A 26,238-nucleotide genomic window follows, 5' to 3' on the forward strand; every position below is an offset into this window, starting at 1 on the left:
AGCTGCAAAGATATCTGCCTCTTTCAAGGTCGTTTTGGCCATCCATTTGATGAATCTCTTTACAGCATTGGTAGTATGAGGACAGCAGAAGGATTTAGAAAGTTCTTCAGAGGATTTCTAGCTAATCTTTCTCCTAATCCCCTCATGATTGTTAAACTAGTGCGACAGTTGAATTCACAGAGTTCTTTTTGAGTTTAGGCTAGATGTGTTTCTAATAGATTTGCCAAGTGTAATTTTCCTAACTCGATAAGTGGTATCATTCCCAGGAGTTGGTTCTATGTTGGCTCCTGGGAGCTGTTCCAACTTTGGAATCTGCAGCAAGTAGGACCATGGAAGGAGGGTGTCCCGATATACCTCTCACACATTGCTACTACTCAGGGGCAGTTCTGCATCCCTGTGCCTGATACATAATCACTGTCTACACTTTCTGTATTTACTTTCTTTTTCTCTTTTTGTGGTTTTTTCTTGTTATCCTGGTCACCATTATTTGCTTAGATAATAAATTCTTAGATCAGTGGTTTCCAGAGTCAATCATAGGCATTTATTTCCTTACTTGCTCATTTTAGCTCATTTCAATGCAATTGCTTGTGTCTGTTTCCTACTTAACAAATAATTATTAAGCAGGTACTGTGTCAAGGGCTAGTTTAGTGAACTTCAAAAAATGAGAAGCTGTTCTATGATAGTGGCAGAATGATTGTGTAAAATCTTCTGTAATACTAGGCACAAGTGGCTGCTCAATAAATGTTTGTTAAATGAATTAATAACTTGCAAAAGTATTAATACAGTGCTTGGCTCTTCTACAAATGATAGTTTCCTTTTCCTTTCTCCCTAATCTATCGCTTTTCCAAATCTTATCAATCACCATGTACTGTTCATCTCACCTCTTTACTATCTTGAACTATTTATCTTACACCATTCCTTCTGCCATCATCATCTCTTGCCATAACCTTTTAACTAGTCTCTCTGTCAGTCTTGTTTCACACTTTAAATCTATAGTCTATATTGCCAACTGGAGTGGTCCTGAAATACAAATCTTTGTTTGTTTTGAATCATCTTATCCATTTTTAAGTATGTAGTTCAGTAGTTAGTATTATGTTCACATTGTTGTGCAACAGATCTCCAGACCTTTTTATTTTCTTTTTTTGAAACGGAGTTTCGCTCTTGCTGCCCAGGCTGGAGTGCAATGGCGCGATCTTGGCTCACCGCAACCTCCGCCTCCCAGGTTCAAGCAATTCTTCTGCCTCAGCCTCCCAAGTAGCTGGGTTTACAGGCATGCACCACAACGCCCAACTAATTTTGTATTTTTAGTAGAGATAGGGTTTCTCCATGTTGAGGCTGGTCTCGAACTCCTGACCTCAGGTGATCCTCCCGCCTCGACCTCCCAAGGTGCTGGAATTACAGGCATGAGCCACCACGCCTGGCCTTTTTTTCTTTTTTTTAAAGAAAGAAGCAGAGTCTTGCTCTGTTGCCCAGGCTGGAGTTCATAGTATATTACAGCCGCAAATTCTCGGGCTCAAGCAATCCTCCTGCCTTAGCCTCCCACGTAACAGGGACAGTAGCTACTGTACCAGGCCAGATCTTGTTTTGTTGTTGTGGTTGTTGTTGTTGTTGAGACAGAGTCTCACTCTGTCACCCAGGCTGGAGTGCAGTGGACGATCTTGGCTCACTGCAACCTCTGCCTCCTGGGTTCAAGCGATTCTCCTGCCTCAGCCTCCCGAGTAGCTGGCATTACAGGCATGCACCACCACACCCGGCTAATTTTTTGTATTTTGTAGTGGAAACAGGGTTTCACATGTTGCCCAGGCTGGTCTTGAACTCCTGAGCTCAGGTGATCTCCCCGCCTCGGCCTCCCAAAGTGCTGGGATTACAGGCATGAGCCACTGCGTCCGGCTGCCAGATCTTTTTCATCTTTTTTCAATTGTTATTGTTTCAAAAATAAGATGGGTCTCACTCTATCACCCAGGCTGGAATGCAGTGGAGTGATCATGGCTTACTGCAGTCTTCATTTCCCAAGCTCAAGTGATCCTCCTGTCTCAGCCTTTCAAGTAGCTGGTACTACAGGCATGTGCCACCACATCTGGCTAATTTTTTATTTTTTGTAGATATGAGGTCTCGCTGTGTTGCCCAGACTGGTCTCAAACTCCTGGGTTCAAGCAATCCTCCCACCTTGTTCTAAAGTGCTGGGAGAGCCGGGCGCGGTGGCTCAAGCCTGTAATCCCAGCACTTTGGGAGGCCGAGACGGGCGGATCACGAGGTCAGGAGATCGAGACCATCCTGGCTAATATGGTGAAACCCCGTCTCTACTAAAAATACAAAAAACTAGCCGGGCGAGGTGGTGGGCGCCTGTAGTCCCAGCTACTCGGGAGGCTGAGGCAGGAGAATGGCGTAAACCCGGGAGGCGGAGCTTGCAGTGAGCTGAGATCCGGCCACTGCACTCCAGCCTGGGCGACAAAGCGAGACTCCGTCTCAAAAAAAAAAAAAAAAAAAAAAAAAATAAAGTGCTGGGAGTATAGAAGTGAGCCACTATGGCTGGCCTTTTTCATCTTGTGAAACAAACTCTATACCCATTAAACAACGACTGCTCATTTCTCCCTCTTCCCAGCTCCTGGTAACAACCATTCTATTTTCTTTTTTACTTTTGAGACAGGGTCTTGCTGTTACCCAGGCACCCAGGCTGGAGTGCCGTGGTGTGATCTCGGCTGCCTGCAACCTCCACCTCCCAGGCTCAAGCGATTCTCCCACCTCAGCCTCCCAAGTAGCTGGGACTACAGCCGTGCATCACCATGCCCAGCTAATTTTTTTTTTTTTTTGTATTTTTTGTAGAGATGGGGTTTCATCATGTTGCCCAGGCTAGTCTCGAACTCCTGAGCTCAGGCAATTCGCCCACCTCAGCCTCCTAAAGTGCTGGGATTTACAGGCATGAGCCACCACACCCAGCCTATACTTTCAGTTTCTATGAATTTGACTAATTGTGATACCTCATATAAGTGGAATCATATGGTATTTGTCTTTTGGGGATCGCATTATTTCACTTACCATAATATCCACAAGGTTCATCCATGTTGTTGCATGTGATAGTATTTTCTTTTTTTTTTTTTTTTTTTTTTTTTTTTTGAGACGGAGTCTCGCTCTGTCGCCCAGGCTGGAGTGCAGTGGCCGGATCTCAGCTCACTGCAAGCTCCGCCTCCCGGGTTCACGCCATTCTCCTGCCTCAGCCTCCCGAGTAGCTGGGACTACAGGCGCCCACCACCTCGCCCGGCTAGTTTTTTGTATTTTTTAGTAGAGACGGAGTTTCACCGGGTTAGCCAGGATGGTCTCGATCTCCTGACCTCATGATCCGCCCGACTCGGCCTCCCAAAGTGCTGGGATTACAGGCTTGAGCCACCGCGCCCGGCCTGTATTTTCTTCCTTTTTATGGCTGCATAAATATTTTATTGTACGTATATACCATACTTTGTTTATCCATTCATGGGTCAATGAACATTTGTGTTGCTTTCACCTCTTGGCTAGTGTAAATTATGCTGCTATGAACATGGGTATGCAAATATCTCTTTGAAACCCTACTTTCCAGACTTTTGGGTACATACCCAGAAGTAGGATTGCTGGACTGTATAGTAGTTCTATTTTTAACTTTTTGAGGAACTGCTATATTTTTTTTCTGCAGTTGCACCATTTTACAATCTCACTGACGGTGCATAAGGGTTCCAGTTTCTCCACATCCTCACCAATACTTGTTATTTTCTTTATTTTATTTTTTTTTTTGATAGTAGCTATCTTAATGGATGTGAGGTGATATCTCATTGTGGTTTGATTTGCATTTCTCATTTGTTGCAAAGACTGTCCTTTCCCAATTGATAGGTGTTTATTTCTGTGCTCTCTATTCCATTACATTGGTCTATATGTCTGTTTTTATGCCAGTATCATTTTGTTTCTCCCTGAAAAAACCCTTCTATGGCTCCTCATTGTCCTCAGGGTAAAGTCAAAACTGATCTTGCTACTGCTTATCTCTGTGGCCTCACTGCTCACTTCTCTTGCCTCTCTGCTCCTGTCTCAACTGGGCGCTACAGCTGTACTGAACTTCTTTCAGTTCCACAAATGGAACATGACCCTTTCCACCTTTGGAGCTCTGCACCAGATTTTTTCTTTGCCCAGAACACACCTCTTCATCGCCCCGGCCCAACCAATTCTGCAGGCCCCAGCTTAGAATTCATTTTCTCTGGGAAGCCTTGTCTGATCTTCCAAGATTAGTTTGGTACCCCTCCTATGTGCTCCCATAATACAATAGAATTTATCTTTGATTTCAGCTGACTGTTCATATGTGTAGATTATAAATTCCTTGAGGGCAGGGATTGTTTTATTTACATTGATATCCTTTGGTTCCTAGCACAGTGCCTGACAAATGGTAGCTGCTTATCATATTTGTTGATTGAATAAATAAATTAACAATCAATGGCATTTCTTGGCTCAAAAACCTTCAGTGATTTCCTTATTGATTAAAGTCTTGGGTGAGATGCAAATATCTGTATTTAAAAATAAATAAATAAAGTTCTACAAATTATTTTGATTCACAGCTAGAGTTTAAAAATGGAATTCAGGATAAACTCAGCCTGATATTCTAGTCCTTTATACCCTACCATAATACTACTTTTCTCCTAGTTCTCCTCTTCTTTAACAAGTACTCTATAATTCAGGCAAACTGGATTTCTTATTGTGTGCTGAACATGGTCTGTGTTTTCCTGCCTCTTTATCCGTATTGTTTCTTCAACCTAGAATATACTCTTTCCCTCTGTCCCATATAAATTATCTTCCCTGGCTGGATGTGGTGGCTCACGCCTGTAATCCCATCTCTTTGGAAGGTCGACGCAGGTTGATCATGAGGTCAGGAGTTTGAGACCAGCCTGGCCAACATGGTGAAACCCCATCTCTACTAAAAACACAAAAATTAGCTAGGTGTGGTGGTGCACACCTTTAATCTCAGCTACTGGGGAGGCTGAGGCAGGAGAATTGCTTGAACCCAGGAGGTGGAGGTTGCAGTGAGCCAAGATCTTGCCACTGCACTCCAGCCTGGGTGACAGAGCAAGACTCCATCTCAAAAAAAAAAAAAAAAAAAATCATCTTTCCTTCAAGACCTGGCCTCAAAGTCCACTTATTTCCCCATAAAACCTTTCCTGATTATTTTTCTTGGCCACATCCTCTCTACCCGCCTCCACTGCCACCACTCATTTGATCATAATGTTTCCTTCCATTAATCTTCTCCTATATAGAATTTTTGTACTTTTGTTATTACACATTCTTTATTTTATTTTATTATTTATTTATTTATTTATTTAGAGACAGAGTTTCACTTTTGTTGCCCAGGCTGGAGTGCAGTGGTGCAATCTCGGCTCACTGCAACCTCCTTCTGGTTTCAAGTGATTCTTCTGCCTCAGCCTCCCGAGTGCCTGGAATTACAGGCGCCCGCCACCATGCCCAGCTAATTTTGTTGTAGAGGCAGGGTTTCACAATATTGGCCAGGCTGGTCTCGAACTCTTGACCTCATGATCCGCCTGCCTCGGTCTCCCAAAGTGCTGGGATTACAGGCGTGAGCCACTGCAGTCAGCCCCATTCTTTCATTTATTAAAGCTTTTTTTGCTTTAGCTTCTCTACATGAGTGTACACTCCTAGGGTAGAAGAAACCCAGGCTTTGAGGTCGCAAGGCTTGGATGCAAATCCAGGCTATACTATTTACTAGCTGAATAATCATAGGCAAGTTATGTAAATTCTCTGGGCCGGCCTAGTGGCTCACACCCATAATCCCAGCACTTTGGGAGGCCAAGGCAGATGGGTCACTTGAGGTCAGGAGTTTGAGACCAGCCTGACCAACATGGTGAAACTCCATCTCTACTAAAAATACAAAGTTAGCCAGGCATGGTGGCACACACCTGTAATCCCAGCTACTTGGGAGGCTGAGGCAGGAGAATTGCTTGAAGCCAGGAGGTGGAGGTTGCAGTGAGCCAAGAAGGCGCCATTGCACTCCAGCCTGGGCAACAAGAGCAAAACTCCATCTCAAAAAACAAACAAACAACCAGCCAGGTTCGGTGGCTCATGCCTGTAATCTCAGCACTTTGGGAGGCCAAGGCGGGTGGATCACCTGAGGTCAGGAGTTCGAGACCAGCCTGACCACCAATGTGAAACCCCCATCTCTACTAAAAATACAAAAATTAGCTGGGCGTGGTGGCAGGTGCCTGTAGTCCCATATACTCAGGAGGCTGAGACAGGATAATTGCTTGAACCCAGAGGCAGAGGTTTCAGTGAGCTAAGACTGTATCACTACAGCCCAGCCTGGGCAATGGAGCAAGACTCCGTCTCAAAAAACAAACAAACAAACAAAAACCAAAAAAAAAACCAAAAAAAAAAACAAAAATGAAAAATGACAAGAATGTTTCAAGATATTATAATAGTCAGGCCAGGTGAGGTGGCTCACGCCTGTAATCGCAGCACTTTGGGAGGCCAAGGTGGGTGGATTCCTGAAGTCAGGAGTTCAAGACCAGCCTGGCCAATAAGGTGAAAACCATCTCTACTAAATATACAAAAAATTAGCCGGATGTGGTGGTGGGCGCCTGTAATCCCAGCTACTCGGAAGGCTGAGGCAGGATAATTGCTTGAACCCAGGAGGTGGAGGTTGCAGTGAGCCAAGATCGCACCATTGCACTCCAGCCTGGGCAACAAGAGTGACACTCCATCTCAAAAAAAAAAAAAAAAAAAAAGATATTACAATGGTCAGATGAGGTAACTATGAAAGTGCTCTGCCAGGTGTGGTGGCTCACGCCTGTAATCCCAGCACTTTGAGAGGCTGACTGAGGTGGGCAGATCACCTGAGGTCAGGAGTTCGAGCCCAGCCTGGCCAACATGGTGAAACCCTGTCTCTACTAAAAACACAAAAAATTAGCCAGGCATGGTGGCAGGCACCATCTCAAAAAAAAAAAAAAAAAAAAAGAAGAAGGAGAATGAGGAACCAAATGATGCCCAGTCTCTAGGTGGATGGCGATGCCATTTACTGAAATATAGAAAACTTGGTGGGTGCAGCTGGAATACTTCCTTCTTTCAGCTGTGTATGCATTACTTCGGAATTGGTTTTTTTGAACGTAACACTAATCAATATGGTCTCCTCAATGTAGAAGATCAGACTCAGTCTTGCCTGAGCCTTTCTTTGTCTGAGTAGACATTACTGAACATTTTATTTTATTTTATTTTATTTTATTTTATTTTATTTTATTTATTTTTGAGACAAGGTCTGGCTCTAATGCCCAGGCTGGGGTGCAGTGTTGCAATGTTGGCTCACTGCAACCTCTGCCTCCCCAGCTCAAGCCATCCTCCCACCTCAGCCTCCTGAGTAGCTGAGACTACAGGCATGCACTATTATGCCCGGCTAATTTTTGTATTTTTTGTAGAGACAAGGTTTTATCATGTTACCCAGGCTGGTCTCGAACTCGTGAGCTCAAGCAGTCTGCCCACCTTGGCCTTCAGAAGTGCTGGGATTACAGGCATGAGCCTCTGCGCCCAGCCAGCGTTATTAAATATTTGTTTTTGCATGATATTTATTGGAAAGTTCCTCTAAAAGCACATTTCTCTTTTATATCTTAAATTACATTTTAATGATTAAATTGGGGGGTGGGGCTTCCAATAAAAGAGGGAACTTAAAACCCACCTCCATTTATTTAAATGCATTTGTTTGTTCAGCAATTTCACTGAGTTTTACAAAGGGGCTTACAAAATTGAGCAGGACCTAGTTCCTGCCATAAATGTTATACTACAGTGTGATGTGTGATGAACAATAGTAGAAACATGTGCAGGATGCTAAAGTGGCACCAAGAGTGGGCTCAAACTCCTGGGCTGAAGCAATCCTCCCTCCTCAGCCTCCCAAAGTACTGGGATTACAGGCATGAGCCACTGTGCCCAGCCTAGCACAAAGAATGGGATGAAGTATCAAGGAATGCTTTCCATGAGTTCAGAAGGATGAATAAGTGGCTGGCCGTGGCGGCTCACACCTGTAATCCCAACACTTTGGGAGGCTGAAGCAGGCAGATCACTTGAGGTCAGGAGTTTGAGACCAGCTGGTCAACATGTTGAAACTCCGTCTCTGCTAAAAATACCAAAAATTAGATGGGTGTGGTGGTCCGTGCCTGTAATCCCAGTTACTCAGGAGGCTGATGCAGGAGAATTGCTTAAACCCTGGAGGTGGAGGTTGCAGTGAGCCGGGATCGCACCACTGCACTCCAACCTGGGCGACAGAGTGATACTCCGTCTCAAAAAATAATAAATAAATAAGGCCCAGTGCGGTGGTTCATGCCTGTAATCCCAGCACTTTGGGAGGTTGAAGCAGGCAGATCACCTGAGGTCAGGAGTTTGAGACCAGCCTGGCCAACACGGTGAAATCCCATCTGTACTAAAAATACAAAAATTAGCTGGGTGTGGTGGTGCACCCCTGTAATCCCAGCTACTCAGGAGGCTGAGGCAGGAGAATCGTGTGAACCCAGGAGGCAGAGGTTGCAGTGAGCTGAGATTGTGCCACTGCATGCACTGTAGCCTGGGTGAGGCAGGAGAATCGTGTGAACCCAGGAGGCAGAGGTTGCAGTGAGCTGAGATTGTGCCACTGCATGCACTGTAGCCTGGGTGACAGAGTGAGATTCTGTCTCAAAAAAAAAAAAAAAAAAAAAAAAAAAAAGAAGAGGAAGCCAGGTGTGGTGGTGCACTCCTGTAATCCTAGCTACTCAGAGAATCACTTGAACCCAAGAGGAGGAGGTTGCAGTGAGCTGAGATCGTGCCATTGCAGTACAGCCTGGGTGACAAGAGGGAAACTTTGACTCAAAAAAATAAGATAAAAATGAAAATAAATAAATAAATAAGAAGGATGAATAAGAATTAGCAAAGCCATGAAGGAGGGCATGAAGAAGGATATTCAGTAAGCATATATGAAGGCCAAGAGTTAAACACTTAAATATTCTGAAATATATTTTGGGTTATTAAGAACATTTTACTCTGTGGCTTGATCTAGTGTTCCCTTTTTCTTTTTGAGTCAGCTCATTACTACTGACTGTTTCAGTTAGGCAAGCCCTGGTGAACCTCCTGGAGTGGTAAGCAAATTTAGTCCTTGGCAGATATACGGATGTACGCTTGTAGTGGCTGTGGATTCTTGAGCTGAGAACAGGAGGCTTCTTTGGAGCACAAGCCTCCCACAGGGCACTCTTGGGATGTCTGTCCTGGAATTACCCAGAGCAGTAACAAAGCTTTCTTTTCTTCTTTAACCCAAGCCAGCAGGATGGGATGTCGGCTAGCCTTTGTGTTTGAAGCCTACCAACAAACATACAGTGGCCAGCGCAAAAGCATTGTTGGGCTACAGTGAAAACTAGGTCGGGGCCCAAACCCTTTTTTGCAAAGAGCCCCTCCAAAGAGTAGAGTGCCAACAAGCCACTGATTTGGCTGTTTGACATTGATACTGGTTTATGACAGGTTTCTGACTTACTGATGGCACATCGAGTCGTTTAAGATTCTGAAATATTTTTCCATTGCTGTCTGAACCTTTCAATTTGGAATCTCTGAGATGTCTTTGACTCTTTTTTCCTTATTTCTCATATCTATCACTCAGTTGCTAAAAAGCTTTATATTCTGACTATAGCCAACTTTTTATTGCCCATAAATAGCACTGTTAGATGTTGGTCACCTCTCATCTGGCTGTTGCAGTACCCTCCAAACCTGCCTCTAGTTCCTTCTCTATCCTGCTACCAGAATGATCTTTCTAAAAGGCAGTTTGGGTCATGTATTAGTTTCTTAGAGCCGCCATAGCAAAGCACTACAATGTGGGTGACATCGCAGAAACTTACTATCTCAGAGTTCGGAAGACTGGAAGTCCAAAATCAAAGTGTTGGTAGGGCCCTGTTCTCTCTGAAGGCTCTACGGGAAGATCCTTCCTTGCCTTTTCCTAGCTTCTGGTAGGTTTTTGGTGTTCCTTGCCTTGTAGATGTCTCAGTCCAATTTCTGCCTCTATCTTAACATGACAATTCTCCCTGTGTGCCTGTATCTCTTGCCCCTCTTTTTATAAGAATTCCAGTCATATTGGATTAAGGGCCTGCCCTACTCCGATATGACCTCATCTTAACTTGATTATATCAGCAAAGACCCTATTTCCAAATAAGGTCACATTTATAGTTACCAGGGTTTAGGACTTGCATGCATCTTTTGGGGGGATATAATTCAACCCTCATTAGATCATATTATACCTTTACCTATAAACCTTCAGTGGCCCATGTGATTTACTGAATTAACTGTAGATGCTTCGTCTTGGTATTCCAGAACTTCTGCACTAATAACAAATATAATAATAATAGAAATAGTCATAACTGACATATTGAGGACTTTCCTTGATATTATTCTTAGCATTTTACGTGTATCAACTTACTGAATCTTCACAGCAACTCTTTGGGTTAGGCACTATTATTATTCCCATTTTATAGATGTATATTAAACAAACTGAGTAACCAACTCAGGGCTCTGCAACTATTATAGTCTGAGATGAGATTCAATCCTAGCCAGTCTAACTGCAGTCCCCACTATATTATATTGCCCATCTTAACTTTGTAGCTTCATCCTTTCTCCCCTACTTATACAGAAAAAAAAGAATAATTACTAATCTCTGTGCTTTGTTATCTTTGTGTTCCTTTTGCATAGACTATCTTTCTTATCCCCAACCCTGCCTATGGGTAACCATGAAATGGAATTAAATCCTCAACAATGAGTGAATATTAGCCAGGCCTAGGTGGGCAAAGGGGAAGGATATTACAGGTAAAGGGACCAGCAATGTGTACAAATGTGCAGGTGAGCAGGAGTCAGACTTTTTTTTTTTTTTTTTTTTGAGACGGAGTCTCGCTCTGTCCCCCAGGCTGGAGTGCAGTGGCCGGATCTCAGCTCACTGCAAGCTCCGCCTCCTGGGTTTACGCCATTCTCCTGCCTCAGCCTCCCGAGTAGCTGGGACTACAGGCGCCTGCCACCTCGCCCAGCTAGTTTTTTGTATTTTTTAGTAGAGATGGGGTTTCACCGTGTTAGCCAGGATGGTCTCGATCTCCTGACCTCGTGATCCGCCCGTCTCGGCCTCCCAAAGTGCTGGGATTACAGGCTTGAGCCACCGCGCCCGGCCAGGAGTCAGACTTTTATAAGCAGGAGTGAAAGGCTTTGTGTGCCTTTCTGAGGATTGTGGGTTTTATCCTACAAGTAATAGAGCGTCACTGAATAATTTTAACAAGAGAGTGGCTTCAGGTTGGCATTTCAGAAAGACTGTCTTTGCTATATTGTGAAAAATGGATTGGAATGAGGGCTAAATCTTTTCAAGATGCAAAAGCGGGCAAGAAAACAGGTTGGAAAGCTAACGGAATAACCTAAGGGAGGGGTGAGAATGGTAAGTTATTGATAGTGGGTTCTACCTGTTGTAAAAAATGAAAATAAAATTTAAAAAGATACTGTTAATTGGGAGAATGAGTTGTGTACTGTGAGCTAAACACCATACTAGACTGACTTTGTATTTATACCTTATCTCTTCAGTTACTCCTTGCTGTTGAACAAACACCAAATCTTGTTGATTCTACCTCTAATGTCTCTTAGATATTAACCTCCTTTCCATTCTTGCTGCCATTGTCTTATTCAGGCCTTGGTTATTCTAACTCTTCTCCCAGCCTCAGTTTCTGACCTTTTCATACATTTTTATACTACCATTAGAATGATATTTCTATGTAGCATATCTGATCATGTTATTCTCCTGTGTGGAAAAAAAAGTGTTAGTTGATTGTATGGCATCTCTACTAGACCATCTAGGCTAGACTAGTCTCTGTGGGCAGAGACTGGCCCCATTTATCTTTGTGTTTCACATTGTAGGTTTTCAGTGTTTGGGTAGGTGAATAGAAGGATGGATGAATCTTTCTCAGTACCATGTTGCTAATTAGATGGTAGCAAATTATCTCTGCTAGTTGGATGGCAGCACAGTTATCTTCCTTGGGTAAGTGCCCTAACTCCTGGCCAGTTGGGTAGATTTTTCAAAAGGGAATAATAATTCTTACAGTTGATATTTTCTCCAGACCTTCTCTGAATGCCTTTGAGCCACTGTTCAGAGATAAGCTTATTTGGTTGCAGGTATCAGTACATTGATAATTCAAAATTTTTTAAAGCTACTATTTTGTCTTATGTTCTGAATAGTTATGACTGGTTGAGACTACTGTAGCTGACTAGAATCAGCAAGAATTGGGAACTGGAGTCCTGGGTGCATTTACCTCAGAGAGAGGTACATATTCCCTAGAGCCAGTCCAGAATATTCTCTGTATGGATGTGTTTATGTGCTTGTCTGTGCCTGAATTGGTACCTACCAGACCCTATAGGGAATATGTGGGAAGAACCTATACTCTTTAGCCTAGGCAGTTGTCTTAGTCCATTTGTGCTGCTATAAGAATATATCATAGACTGGGTAGCTTATAAACAACAGAAGCTTATTTCTCACACTTCTGGAGTCTGGGCAATCTAAGATCTAGGCACAGGCAGATTCAGTGTTTGGTGAGGGCCTACTTCATGGTTCATAGATACCTGTCTTTTTGCTATGTCCTTACATAGTGGAAGGGACTAAAGAACTATGGGGACGCTTGTACACACACACACACTCTCTCTATCGTGGTAAAATACATAAAACATATAATTTATCATCTTTTTTTTGAGAGGGGGGTCTTGCTATGTTGCCTAGGCTGGTGTTGAGCTCCTGGCCTCAAGCAATCCTCCCACATCAGCTTCTCAAAGTGCTGGGATTACAGACGAGAGCCACTGTGCCTGGCCAAGAGACAAGTTCTTACTCTCATATGGAAGTGGCAGTAGGGGAAGGAGTGCTCAATAAATGTTTGTAGAAATAACCTGAATTGATATTCCTGAGTGGAGAACTGAATGTCCACTTCTCTGTGCCTTTGGTGATATTAAAAAGATGTTGGCATATGATTTCTTGCATTTTAGTAATAAAGGTTTATTTACATAATATAGTTGAATTACCAATACACTTTTAAAAGTTACTGAGTGCCTTCTAGGAAAAGGTTGTGTATATGTAATGAAACCAAGTGTCAAACACAAATGAAATGCAAGAAACTCTGTTATTTTATTAGACCATGAGGAAGTGAGGCAGGTTTTGGTATAGTTAAAATTGGTATAGAAAAAGGTAACAGCCACTGAGAGGTATTGAAGTACCTGTAACACATTTTATTGGCTGTATTATAGTTTCTAACTTAAAAGCTTAAAATAACAACAATTAAAAATGTTAAAACTTCTGTAATAATTAACTGTATTACCAATGCCTTGGGTTGTTTTATAGGGCTGACCGAGGGAGTGGTCTAGCTGAAAATGAAAGCAAAACAGCTGTTATCCCTGTCTGGGAAAGCTGAACATGCTAATACAGTTGCTCTTGTCTCTGCTTCCTGCAGAGGGATTTGTTTAGAAGCCACACCAGCTGAGTCTGCACTGCGAGTTGCTTATGGAGAAGTGAACATTCCAGCTAATGGGCACAGAGACTGTGTAGAAATCTTCTGGCTGGGTGCGGTGGCTCATGCCTGTAATCCTAGCACTTTGGGAGGCTGAGGCGTGTGGATCACCTGAGGTCACGAGTTCGAGACCAGCCTGGCCAACATGGGAAAACCCTGTCTCTACTAAAAAAAATACAAAAATTAGCTGGGCCTGGTGACACGAGCCTGTAATCCCAGCTACTCGGGAAGCTGAGACTGGAGAATCACTTGAACCTGGAAGGCGTGGGTTGCAGTGAGCCAAGATGGCGCCACTGAACTCCAGCCTGAGTGACAGAGTGAGACTCTATATCAAAAAAAAAAAAAAAAAAAGAAGTCTTCCTTGTTGGCAGATCTTAAATTTCCTTTTCTCATACATGTAAAGGTCTTGAAACATTGAGAAGTGGTTTCTGAGGGCCTAGAGGCTTATCAGCCCAACTAATTTATTCACCAAAGGCAGGCAAGAGAAATGGGTTATAAAAGCAAATTCCATTTGTTTTTCCTCCCTGATCCTTGGTTTGCGCTTTTTCCATCTTGCCTGGAAAAGCCAGAATCTATTAGCCAAGTGTGATTCCTCATCTTTTGTCACCTTTTCCTGTGCTCTCCACCCTCTGGCTTTGCATATGGATTTCCAGGGTCTTCAAAGACATTGCTGAACAGAGTAAACAAGTGTTTCCCAGAGCCAAGAGTCCTGGCCTCACCTGGCCTATAGAGAGTGCACATACAGTCTTTTCATTATAGTGTCTTCTGCCTGGCACTCAGTTGGGAAACCTGAGTGGCTCATGAAGACAGGCCCGACATATCACACTGTCATCATGCTAAAGAAGTGAACCACTGCCTACCTTTTGACTTTTAGAGCTAAAGAAACCTGCCTGCATGATGAGACGTCAGCTTCACTGCCCACTTATAACTTGAAGTTCACAAGCTCAGTTTCTTTTCAGCAAATGGGCACCTCAAATGTGAACCTTAGGCAGACTCAACTAGAATGAAGAGAGCAAGGCGCTGTGCTTATGCCGTCATTATGCCTTATTTTAAGATTTTCAAAGATGGATTATCAAGCAGGATGAAGCAGATCAACAAGTTTCCCTTTTGAGAAGTTAGAAGATTTATTTTTAGTCATTCTTTCTGCCTTGCCAAAACCCATCGACGCTTCCAAGGATCTGAAGTGCTGCATGGTGCTGCCCCCAACTGGTTCTTTTTGGTGCATGACATTTAAATTTTTTTTGAAGCACTTTCACATGTTTTATTTTATTTTTTGTTGCCCAGGCTGGAGTGCAGTAATATGATCTCTGCTCACTACAACCTCTGCCTCCCAGGTTCAAGCGATTCTCGTGCCTCGGCCTCCCGAGTAGCTGGGATCACAGTCATCTGCCACCATGCCCACCTTATTTTTGTATCTTTAGTAGAGACGGGGTTTTACCATGTTGGCCAGGCTGGCCTCGAACTCCTAGCCTCAGGCGATCCACCTGCCTCGGCCTCCTAAAGTGGTAGGAATACAGGCGTGAGCCATCTCGCCTGGCCAACTTTCACATATTTTTTTTCGAGACAAGATCTCACTCTGTTGCCTAGGCTGGAGTGCAGTGGCTCAATCTCGCTTCACTGCAGCCTCCACTTCCCGGGTTCAAGCGATTCTCCTGCCTCAGCCTCCCAAGTAGCTGGGATTACAGGCACCCACCACCAAGCCTGGCTAATTTTTGTATTTTTAGTAGAGATGGGGTTTCACTATGTTGGCCAGGCTAGTCTTGAACTCCTGACCTTAGGTTATCTGCCTGCCTTGACCTCCCAAAGTGCTGGAATTACAGGCATGAGACTTTCACGTATTTTATTAGATTCTCATAACACTGCAAATTAGGTGAATCCGGGATTATCATACCTACTTATAGTTGAGAAAAGTGAAAGATGGATAGCCTTATTAGTTGATTTGTCCAAGTTAAATGGCTATTAGGAGGCTGAATTGGGCTAGAATTCAGATATTTCTCCTCTTATCCCATTAAGTTCCCTAGTCCTTTGTAAATTCAATAGTACCCCAAAATATGTATTAAGATACAAATTTTAGGCTCAGAGGAATTTCTGTCTTTTTCTCCCTTGGGAGGAGGAGGGAAATAATACATCATATAAGGTTTGAGTAAATTCATTTTTGAGCTCCTGTGCTGAATGAGGCTCTCTGACTCAGATGCTGTGGTCTCTAACTCTCCAGTGCAACGTAGTGGTAAAGAATATGGACTTGAGCCAGACTGCAGAGTCTGCCAGTCTCTGCCACTTAATAATTGGATAATCTTAAGCAAGTTGCTTAATTTCTAAATGCCTTCTCTAAAATAGGAGTAATAGTATATAGTCCTTTTATAGTCCATAGCATGATTATTGGATTTTCACGTGCATGTATGAGGTTTATTACCCTCAAACCTTATTAATGTCTGCATGTTGCCTGTCTGACATGAAAAAAAAAAAAAAAAAAAAGGAAAAAAAGTAACAGTATAGCTACAGGGTTATTGTGCAGATTAAATGAGATAATATATGCAAAACTCTCAGAACAGTGCCTCAAACAATTTAAGTACTATATAAATAACAGCTGCTATTATTATCTATAAATAAATATACTGGGTCTCGTTCTGTTGCCCAAGCTGGAATCTAGTGGCACAATCATGGCTCACTACAGCCTTGACCTCCTGAGGTTCAAGTGATCATCACAACCTCAACCTTGTGAGTAGCTGGGACTATAGGCACACACCACCACACCCAGCTAATTTTTTTTTTTTTTTTTGAGATGGAGTTTCACTCTTGTTGCCCAGGCTGGAATGCAATGGTGCGATCTCGGCTCACTGCAACCTCTGTCTCCCGTGTTCAAGCAATTCTCCTGTCTCAGCCTCCTGAGCGGCTGGGATTACACACACCTGCTACCATGCCCAGCTAATTTTTTTGTATTTTTAGTAGAGATAGAGTTTCACCATGTTGGCCAGGCTGGTCTTGAACTCCTGATGTCAGGTGATCTGCCTGCCTCGGCCTCCCAAAGTGCTAGGATTACAGGCATGAGCCACTGCACCTGGCTGTCCTTCTGAACGTTTAGAATGTTTTCCTATTGACATTCTTGCCTGTTCCTTGGGATTCTGTTAATTTCCCATCTTACACGTTAAACCCTGGGCATGCATGACCTTGGAATGCAAGACTGCTTCAGCTCAATGTTTTTGCCTCCTAACTATTAAGTCTCTCACTTAGACTTTGTTCTTAAACTTCAAACTGACTGTATTTAGATCATTTCCACCTTGGTTGTCCAATAAGCACCTGCAACTTTAATAATTTAACTTCTCCCAGCTGAACTCACTATCTTTTTTTTTTTTTTTTTAAAGACAAGGTCTCACTCTGTCACCCAGGCTGGAGTGCATTGGCATGATCTTAGCTCACTGCAGCCTCAACCTCCCAGGCTCAAGTGATCTTCCCATGTAGCTAGGACTACAGGTGTGCACCATCACATCCAGCTAATTCTGTTTATTTATTTATTTTGAAGTGGAGTCTCGCTCTGTCGCCCAGGCTGGAGTGCAGTAGCGTGATCTCGGCTCACCGCAAGCTCCGCCTCCCAGGTTCATGCCATTCTCCTGCCTCAGCCTCCCGAGTAGCTGGGACTACAGGCACCCGCCACCAGACTTGGCTAATTTTTTGTATTTTTAGTAGAGACGGAGTTTCACTGTGTTAGCCAGGATGGTCTCATCACTGTGTTAGCCAGGATGACCTCGTGATCCGCCCGCCTCGTCCTCCCAAAGTGCTGGGATTACAGGCGTGAGCCACCACACCCAGCCAATTCTGTTTATTTTTTGTAGAGACTAAGTCTCTCTCACTATGCTGTTCAGGCTGGTCTGAACTCCTGAGCTCAAGCGATCCTCCTACCTCTCAAAGTTCTAGGATTATAGGCATGAGTCACCATACCTGGCCTGAACTCACTGCCTTTTAACATTGCCTCATCTTCTAAACACCTACTCCTCTCCTTACTCTCTGGGTATTTAATAATGACATCCAGGGACCAATAGCCTATTGCTCTCATTCTCTAATCCAGGTAATTATCAATTTTTTTTTCAACTCTGCCATCTAAATACATTTTGAATCTTGCTTTCATTCCAGTGCCTCTACTATTGCCATGATTCAGATGCCCTGCTCTCACCAGGATTATTGCAGTAATCTCCTATTTCCCTTTCTCTGTATTTTTCACTCTAATCCATCTATCATACTATTGCTAAAATAATATTTTCTTTAAAAAGCAAATATAACCATGTGGTTCTCCTGCTTAAAATGCTTCTTTTGTTTCCTATAGACAGGATAAAGTTCACATATCTTAGCAAAACATATCAGCCTCACTTCCTGACTCATCTATAAATGCACTCTGGCCATATTGAAGTAAATTAAGTTCCTGAATGCATCATGCACTTAACCTGTAACTTTGCATATGCTGCTCCCTCTGTGTCCCTCTTTCCTGCTACTCCAGGTCATCCTTTCTGACTCCTTATTTCCTCTCTGCATCTTCCTCTGAAATGCCTTCACAGTTTAGCTTTATCCTTGGTACTGCATGGTGTTGTCCTACCTGCACATAACTATATTTTAATAGTTATTATATGATATTGTTTGTCTATGTCCCTTAATAGATTTTGGTCTCCTTAAAGGAAAGTGTCATTGTGTGCAGCACCTACTATAGTGTTTGGAGGCAGAATAAGCCCTCAACAACTTAAAAAAAAAAAAAAAAAAGTCTCTCTCTTCTAGGTGTTTACTCTCTAATGGTTTCACTACTAGCCTAAACATTTCTGATAAATGGTAGCTGGGTTTTCCTTCTGTTTTGCAGTATATCAACTCCGGGAACCTGGAACAGTTGCTAGACAGTAACCTGCATTTGCCTTGGACTGTGAGGGTAAAACTGGCCTATGACATAGCAGTGGGCCTCAGCTACCTTCACTTCAAAGGCATTTTTCATCGGGACCTCACATCTAAGGTATGAAGGCTTTACTTTCACAACTCATTGAGAGATACCACCCTTCTCTTTTGCCAGGAAAGCTGTCAGATTTAACATTTAATCACAGAGGACATAATTCGTTACATTTTATAGTTAGTCCTTAGAAAGCCTACATCTTTTCCTTCTGTTTTTGAGATAGGGTCTCACTCTATTGCCCAGGCTGGAGTGCTTCTGCCTCCTGGGTTCAATGATTCTCGTGCCTCAGCCTCCTGAGTAGCTGGGACTAGAAGTGCGCATTACCACACTTGGCTAATTTTTAGTAGAGGAAGAATTTTGCCATATTGGCCAGGCTGGTCTTGAACTCCTGGCTGCAAACAGTCCACCGCGTTGGCCTCCCAAAGTACTGGGATTACAGGCGTGAGTCACTGTGCCCCACCATAAGCCTATATTTTCTTACAGAAGGTTCCTTTCAGTGCTGAGTGAGCCAACACATATACATTTTTTTTTTTGAGACAAGGTCTCACCCTGTCACTCAGGCTGGAGTGCAGTGGCATGATCTTGGCTCACTGCAGCCTCCACCCCATGGGCTCAAGCAATCCTCCTACCCATGGGCTCCTCCATGGGCTCAAGCAATCCTCCACCCCATGGGCTCAAGCAATCAAGCCTTCTGAATAGCTGGGACCACAGGCGTGCACCACCATGCCTAGCTGTATTTTTGGGTTTTTGGGGCTTTTTTTTTTTCCTGCTCTTATTGCCCACGCTGGAGTGCAATGGAGTGATCTTGGCTCACTGCAGCCTCCACCTCGTGGGTTCAAGCAATTATCCTGCCTCAGCCTCCTGAGTAGCTGGGATTACAGATGCCCGCCATCACCCCTAGCTAATTTTTTGTATTTTTAATAAAGATGGGGTTTCACCATGTTGACCAGGCTGGTCTCAAACTCCTGACCTCAGGTGATCCATGTGCCTTGGCCTCTCAAAGTGCTGGAATTACAGGCGTGAGCCACTGTACCCAGCCTTTTTTTGTATTTTTAATAGAGATGAAGTCTTGCCATGTTGCCCAGACTGGTCTCAAACTCGTGAACTCAAGCAGTCCACCTGCCTCAGCCTCCTAAGGTGCTGGGATTACATGCGTGCACTGTGCCCAGCCAACGCATACATCTTGAGAGCCTTCATGTTTAACTTCAGTCTCCTGAATATGTGTAACAAGAGCAAATGACATGAGAAAGGTTAATAAATTCTTGCCTTATAGGAGTGACAGCAGTCAAGGCAGTATAGGGGCCTATCAATTTTCTTTCCCGTGGCCCCCAGGATGTAGGTCTTAGCTAAGAGCAGGAGTTCAGTGATTTTTAGTCACTTGAATGCAGGTTTTTAGGGCCATAATGTACTGACCCATTTTCTGCCTGTGTGATTGAGTTTCTGCTGCCCTGCCAGTTCCTCTTTGGCATCAGCTGATCTCTGTAGCACTCTTGCTGTCCAAATTGCTGTGTGACCAGGTTAGAAAAGAGTTTCTTTCAGAGGAAGTTGGCCATGCCACAAAACAGGCACCTCATAGCCAAATGGCCTAAGATACCATCATGACAAGGTTTATATAAATAATACTGTTTGATTATTGATGGGGGAGCTATAAGGCGATCTAACATATCTAATATGACTTCTGCCCAAGAACTGAATTAAAGTCTGCTAGGGAGGTGTATGAGAGTTTTGTACTTGCCTAAGAATAGCTGTCACTTCATTCCCCACCCTCAATACCTACATTTACACATATTCACACATGCATGCACATACTTCTCCTCCTTCTGCCCTAGATGAAGGGGAGGGGAGCCTGTCTTAAGAAAAAGCTTGAAAGGGAACAGAAGTAGCAGTACTCTGAGTCAATAAAGCCTAAAGCAGTAAGTACCTGGATGCCTCACATGGAATGGTTTTGGTGTGTGGCAGAGTCATTTGTAGTCAGCTGCACTGTTCCTGAAGGAGCACAAGACTGGCAAGTAGAAACTGGGAACCAGCTGAGGCCTAGTTATAAGGAGCCCTTTATCTACTTTACTGTCTGTAAGAACTGGACAGTTAGGCAGTTGGGACCTGAAAGGTGATATCTCTTCATTAGCCATTTCTTCTCCCCCAGAATGTTTTGGAAAACCAAAACTAAGAAAAGTGCAGGCCGGGCGTGGTGGCTCACGCCTGTAATCCCAGCACTTTGGAAGGCCGAGGTGGGCAGATCACCTGAGGTCAGGAGTTCAAGACCAGCCTGGCCAACATGGTGAAACCTTATCTCTAATGAAATACAAAAATTAGCCGGGTACGATGGCGGGTGTCTGTAATCCCAGCTACTCGGGAGGCTGAGATGGGAGAATCGCTTGAATCTGGGAGATGGTGGTTGAGGTGAGCTGAGATCGTGCCACTGCACTCTAGCCTGGGCAACTGAGTGAGACTCCGTCTTGAAAAAATAAAAATAAAAATGCATTTGTTCCAGGTAAATGGATGGGGTTGAATCAATTTAGATATCAAATCCTTGCTTCCTACTCAGAAAGCACCATTTTTTCTAAGATAGAGGGAGTTTGTGACAAAATATGTATCAGTTACACAGATATCCCCCCCCCCCCCAACACACACACACATGTGTCTCCTGTCTCTGGCTGCAATGATGAAAGAATATTAGAAAAGAGGAACTTCTGACCTAGAGGTGCGTACAGTCTTATTGGCAAATAACTAAAAAGTAGTGGACAGCATTTTATAATTGTTTAGCTACATAGACGACAAGTTTTCAGAGCAGGAAAGATCACTCTGGGCCAGGGTAGCTATGCTTCCTCCAGGAAAGCCTCCACTCCCTAAGAGTTCATCATATTCCCTTCTGTGCCCTGAAAGCACTTTGTCCCATTGCACTAGTGTCCAAGTGTGGTTCTGTCCGGGCTTGTTGTGCTGTATTACAAAAATAATTAACCTTTTTGGACTATAGGATAAGACCACTATCCTTTGCTTTTCCTAATGGGGAATGAGTATTGCCAGTGTCAATTGGCTTGAGACAAGAAACTAGGAACATAGGAGAAATAACTCCCTATATTTCTGGGCTATACTTTCTTGGGTCTGGACTTTAAGGAGGTTTTGAGGATACTTCCAGGTGGTGAAAGCAAAGGACTTTTGCAAACTCTAGAGGAAGGCTGGGAAGTATACTATAGGGGATCTCAAGTTGAAGACAAACAAGTGAGTCTTATGAACCAGACTGTCCAATTTGAGATACTGTCTGTGTTCATTGCCCTTTTATCATCTCTGAGATTTATCTGGTAAAGTTTTGTCTGACTGTTTCAGCCTCATTGTAACCGTGTTGCAGGAATTAGGGAGAGGAGTGTATGTCTACACCTAGGCCAGAGCAGCCCACCCAAGATACCTGTGTGGTGGTGGCAGTGGCCCTAAGAACAAAAAGTCCCAAGGAGAAATAAAGCAAAAGGGACAGTAGAGGGCTCTGAGGTTTCTAAATTATCTCTTCATAGTCCATCTTGGGTCTGTGTTTTATTTCTTTAAGGACAGTATCAGGTTTTCTTACATTTTAATATTATACACTCCATATCACTTGATTGTTCTGTTGTGTCTGTATCTCCCACCAGCATATGAGTTTCTCAAGTGCTCCTCTTATTTACTTTTGTTTTCTTAGCACCTAGCATAGAGCCTATGAGAGTAAAGGCTTCCTGGGCATATTTCAGGGAAGGGCTTGATAGCAAAGAGGCTGAAACGCCTGCTCCAGAGCTGAGATTCTGGGTCCCAGGCCCAGTTTTGTCCCCATCTCTGAATGACTTCAATGACCTTAGAACTCTGTGTTCCCAGTCTGTAAAATAGATGCTGTCCTTGACTTTGCAGGAATGATCAGTCCGCATTGCTCAGACCAGAGCTGACAGGAGGGATTTAAAGTAGAGGTAACATGTTCCACATGGGTAAACCAGGACAGAGAGAAGTAGATGCCTTTTTCCAAATGATCCTGAGCCTGTGGTTGGAAGCAAAAAGATCCCAAGTTTCCTATCAACGTGCCTCGTGAAAGTAGTATTGCCTTTATAGGATTCATGTCTGCAGCTACTGCAATAATACTCTAAGAGTAAAATGTCTGTCAGATATAGCCGTTCAGTCTCATTTTGTAATTACTTCTAAGAAACAGCCTGAAACAGACTTTTACAGTGGCAAGGTTAAGAACTTACTTAGAAGGAAGTGGGAGGCAGTGTGGCTTTAAAAACACTCAGTTCATGAGCACTATGAAGAAATGCCAATAGCCACACACAGGCTCTTATCAGTAGCTCTAGGAGTAACCAGTATACATATACCCGAGCCTTGGCTCTTGGGGGCAGCTGAGAAAGTAGTTGCTTCTGCTTAATACCATTACTGCCCATCAGGAAAGTACTACTGATCTTCTGTGGTTACTGTTGGGAATGAGTATGAATTATGAATTGCACCTTTAGTTCTTAGTTCTTTTCTGTTGTTATTGTTGACTGCATAGAAGCCACTTAGGTGATTTCACTAGAATGAAAAGCCTATTCAGTTATGGTCTCAGGCTATGCCACACAACGAGGAATAGAAAATGCCAATTTTCAGAGTGAAGAGAACATGAATTAGGAACAATGTTGAATGCTGGAGGGATGTAGAGAATGACTGTTAGTGTACCCTGCAGTTAATTTTTATAATTAAAACCATCAGCAGCTTCTGGGAACTATTTATGCTATGCTATTAGAGGGCACAATATTGGGGAATCCAATCTCTACCTTTCATGGGCTCTACTCTAGTTGTGGAGATATTTAAGTCAGCAGGTCATTACACAAGAGCTATGGTAAAGGTACGGGATCACATGGTGGGATTGAGGGTAAGGGATGGGACATATCACACCAAAACCGATAATCCTCTAAGAGACTTGAAATATAGCAGTCCCTGAGGCATTTAGGAGTCCGGCAGTTCGGTCACTGATCTCCCTGTGCTATGAAAAGAACCTCTTGACTGTTCAGTCTTTCAGTAGAATCAGTCTTTTCCTGCCTGATCCTAACTGAGTTTATGGAGTCAGTTTTTTGGAGGTGAGGGGAAAGAGGTGAAGTCACATAGAAAGTGTTTTGTTGCAGAAACAGCTTTAGAGTGAACATGAATTAATAGACTTGGCATTTCTCCACTCAGGTGGCTTTATTCAATGTTAATACTGACTGTGTAGCTGTTCCAGGACACCTCAGGTACTTCTCTCAGGTGTCTAATCTGGCCCAGTTCTGAAGAATTTGTGTAGGTTTCCAGGAAATGCATCCATGGCCACCCTTTTGAGTCTCTTGTCATCTCAGTCCTCACTATGGAGAGTGGAATATATGATTATTGTATACGTTTGACACATGCTTTTTGTAATTTCAGTTTTTGAGACAGAGTCTCACTGTTGCCCAGGCTGGAGTGCAGTGGCGTGCTAACTGCAACCTCTGCCTCCTGGGTTCAAGTGATTCTCCTGCCTCAGCCTCCCGAGTAGCTGGGATTACAGGTGCCCACCACCACACCTGGCTAATTTTTGTATTTTTAGTAGAGACAGGGTTTCACCATGTTGGCCAGGCTGGTCTTGAACTCCTGACCTCAGGTGATCTGCCTGCCTTGGCCTCCCAAAGTGCTGGAATTACAGGCATGAGCCACCATACCCAGCTTGACACATGCTTTTAAAAGAAGCCCCGTTGCTTCAGTCATCAGATCAAACTTTCTTTTTTTTTTTTTTTTTTTTTTTTTGAGACGGAGTCTCGCTTTGTCGCCCAGGCTGGAGTGCAGTGGCCGGATCTCAGCTCACTGCAAGCTCCGCCTCCCGGGTTCACGCCATTCTCCTGCCTCCGCCTCCCGAGTAGCTGGGACTACAGGCGTCCGCCACCTCGGCCGGCTAGTTTTTTGTATTTTTTAGTAGAGACGGGGTTTCACCGTGTTAACCAGGATGGTCTCGATCTCCTGACCTCGTGATCCGCCCGTCTCGGCCTCCCAAAGTGCTGGGATTACAGGCTTGAGCCACCGCGCCCGGCCCTCAAACTTTCATTTAACACACTTTTGCCAAGCTCCTTCTGGGTGCCTGTGCTAGGTTACAGATACAGCGACAAATGAAATCATTCCTTGCCCGTGAAGAGGCAAACATGTAAGTCACTGCTGTAGTGTGGTATAATAGGTGTGAAGACAATGAGGAATGGGAACCAGGCAGCAGTAGTGCCTGGGCTGCTTTTTGAAACTGAAAAGGTCACCTCTTGCCTCAGGGAAATCAGACTGGGCCTCTCTTATTGCTTAGTGTAGGCAGGCTTCTGGGAAGGAAGAGACATAGGTGACATATTTGAGCTGCCACTGCCTCACAGGCTGGTGCCCTATAGCTGGGGCTTTGGCTGATAGGAAGGCTGGCCTAGGGCCCATCTTCTTACAGACAGTCAAAATCAGGGAGTGGGGGGTGCTGAGCCAGCAGGACTGATGAGAGAGCCAAAGCCAGGACAAGCATGAGGACTGTCCTTCCTGGAAGCCAGAGATGAGGCATGTCTACCTGTGATCCAGGGTAGAAGGGATGAAATCATGGCTCCTTCCAGCTTGGGGAAGGGGAATGGTGTAATCATGTCAAGGCCAGAGTAAGGGATTGATTTGTACCTGACAGGAGTAAGCAGGAAGTGACCTGGCCATGTCTTAGCAACTAGATACTAAGGCTGGCAAGGAAGAGGGAGGGCTGGTTTGGGTCAGATGGGGCCTTGCTGGCTCCAGAAGTGTTTCTGTGAGCCAAGGATCCCTGCTGTCTGCTATTCTGAAGGAAGGGGGTGGGGTGAGGTGCCTCTTGAGCCAGAGCAGTGTAGGGCTATTTTGAAAGCAGCTATTTGGGGAGAGGTGGTTGCTGCTTTGTTTATTTACAGGTCATTTGGGTTGACCTGAAGACAGCATTTGTTCAGTGAGCATATTCTCAGCCTGTCTCATGAATTGAAACCTGTGAGGAAGGAAGGACCAAACCAGAACTTGCTCCTGAGGGGTTCATAGCTTTTCTGCTAGACTGTAAGAGGAGTGTCATAGAGGAGGAGCTAAAGAAGTTGAGATGAGAGGGAGAAAGATGAGGTCATGGCTAAAAAGGTAGCTTGCCTTAAAAGACAAAATTTTCTTAGGTGAAAAGGATAATTGGGAGGATGTTTCAAATGGAACAGAACAGTGTAAGCAAAGGCAAAAGCTTAAAGGACCTGTTCAGGTTTGGTAAGTCAAGCTTGTCTGTGACAAGTTTGGATGAGGATATGTGCATAGGGGCACCAGGAACAGGGGAACAGCAGCTAGGCCAGTTGGATAAAGCCAGATCATAGACTTTTAATGCCAAAGAGGTTGGTTGTGATCTTGTGGACAGTGAAGGTTAGTGTAGGCTTAGACACTTGCCTTGTGCTTATATGAAGTTGGCAAGGTCAGGCCTGGGCTTTGGGTCTGTTTCTGAGGAAGGAGGAAGGGAGACCAGGGGCCTGATAGTCTGTTGTTCTCCCCTATATTGCAAGCTCCAAGAGGACAAGGATTTTGGTTATTTTCGTCTAGCTATTTCTAGCACCTAAAACTATGCCTAGCACTTAGAAAGCAAAGACGAGTAATTGTGTTTGGAATGTGAAGTGTATCCTAGGGCAGCCTAAATGTAACCAAGACCCAGGATTAACTAATCTTACCTGGCTGTCTTAGAGCCCCTGATCTGACCAGTGGGGTCAGCTTAAGAGTGTGGTTCACCAAGAAGCAGAGAAGAAGGTGCCCTGTGGTAGGAAGGGAGGAATGGGTGGTAACTCTGTGGCTGACTGA

The 26,238-nt window shown here is 44.0% G+C and overlaps 1 protein-coding gene and 1 non-coding gene across 3 annotated transcripts in view; both read left to right on the plus strand.

The window, feature by feature from the left end:
• LOC105494934 (testis associated actin remodelling kinase 2) overlaps positions 1–26,238 on the plus strand; it is a 151,692-nt gene that overhangs the window by 120,612 nt on the left and 4,842 nt on the right. Inside the window, exon 5 of one of the 2 annotated variants that reach the window (XM_011763972.2) lies at positions 18,373–18,519. The exons of the other annotated variant lie outside the window; for it this stretch is intronic. Coding sequence (XP_011762274.1) covers positions 18,373–18,519 — 147 coding nt within the window. The remainder of the gene's footprint in view (positions 1–18,372; positions 18,520–26,238) is intronic. 2 annotated transcript variants of the gene reach the window in all.
• Positions 15,885–15,985, plus strand: LOC112429071 (small nucleolar RNA U13). The gene has a single exon (XR_003021202.1). It is a non-coding gene; the product is annotated as a small nucleolar RNA U13 (small nucleolar RNA).

Source organism: Macaca nemestrina, chromosome 1 (genome assembly GCF_043159975.1).
Source record: "Macaca nemestrina isolate mMacNem1 chromosome 1, mMacNem.hap1, whole genome shotgun sequence".
Lineage (NCBI taxonomy): Eukaryota > Metazoa > Chordata > Mammalia > Primates > Cercopithecidae > Macaca > Macaca nemestrina.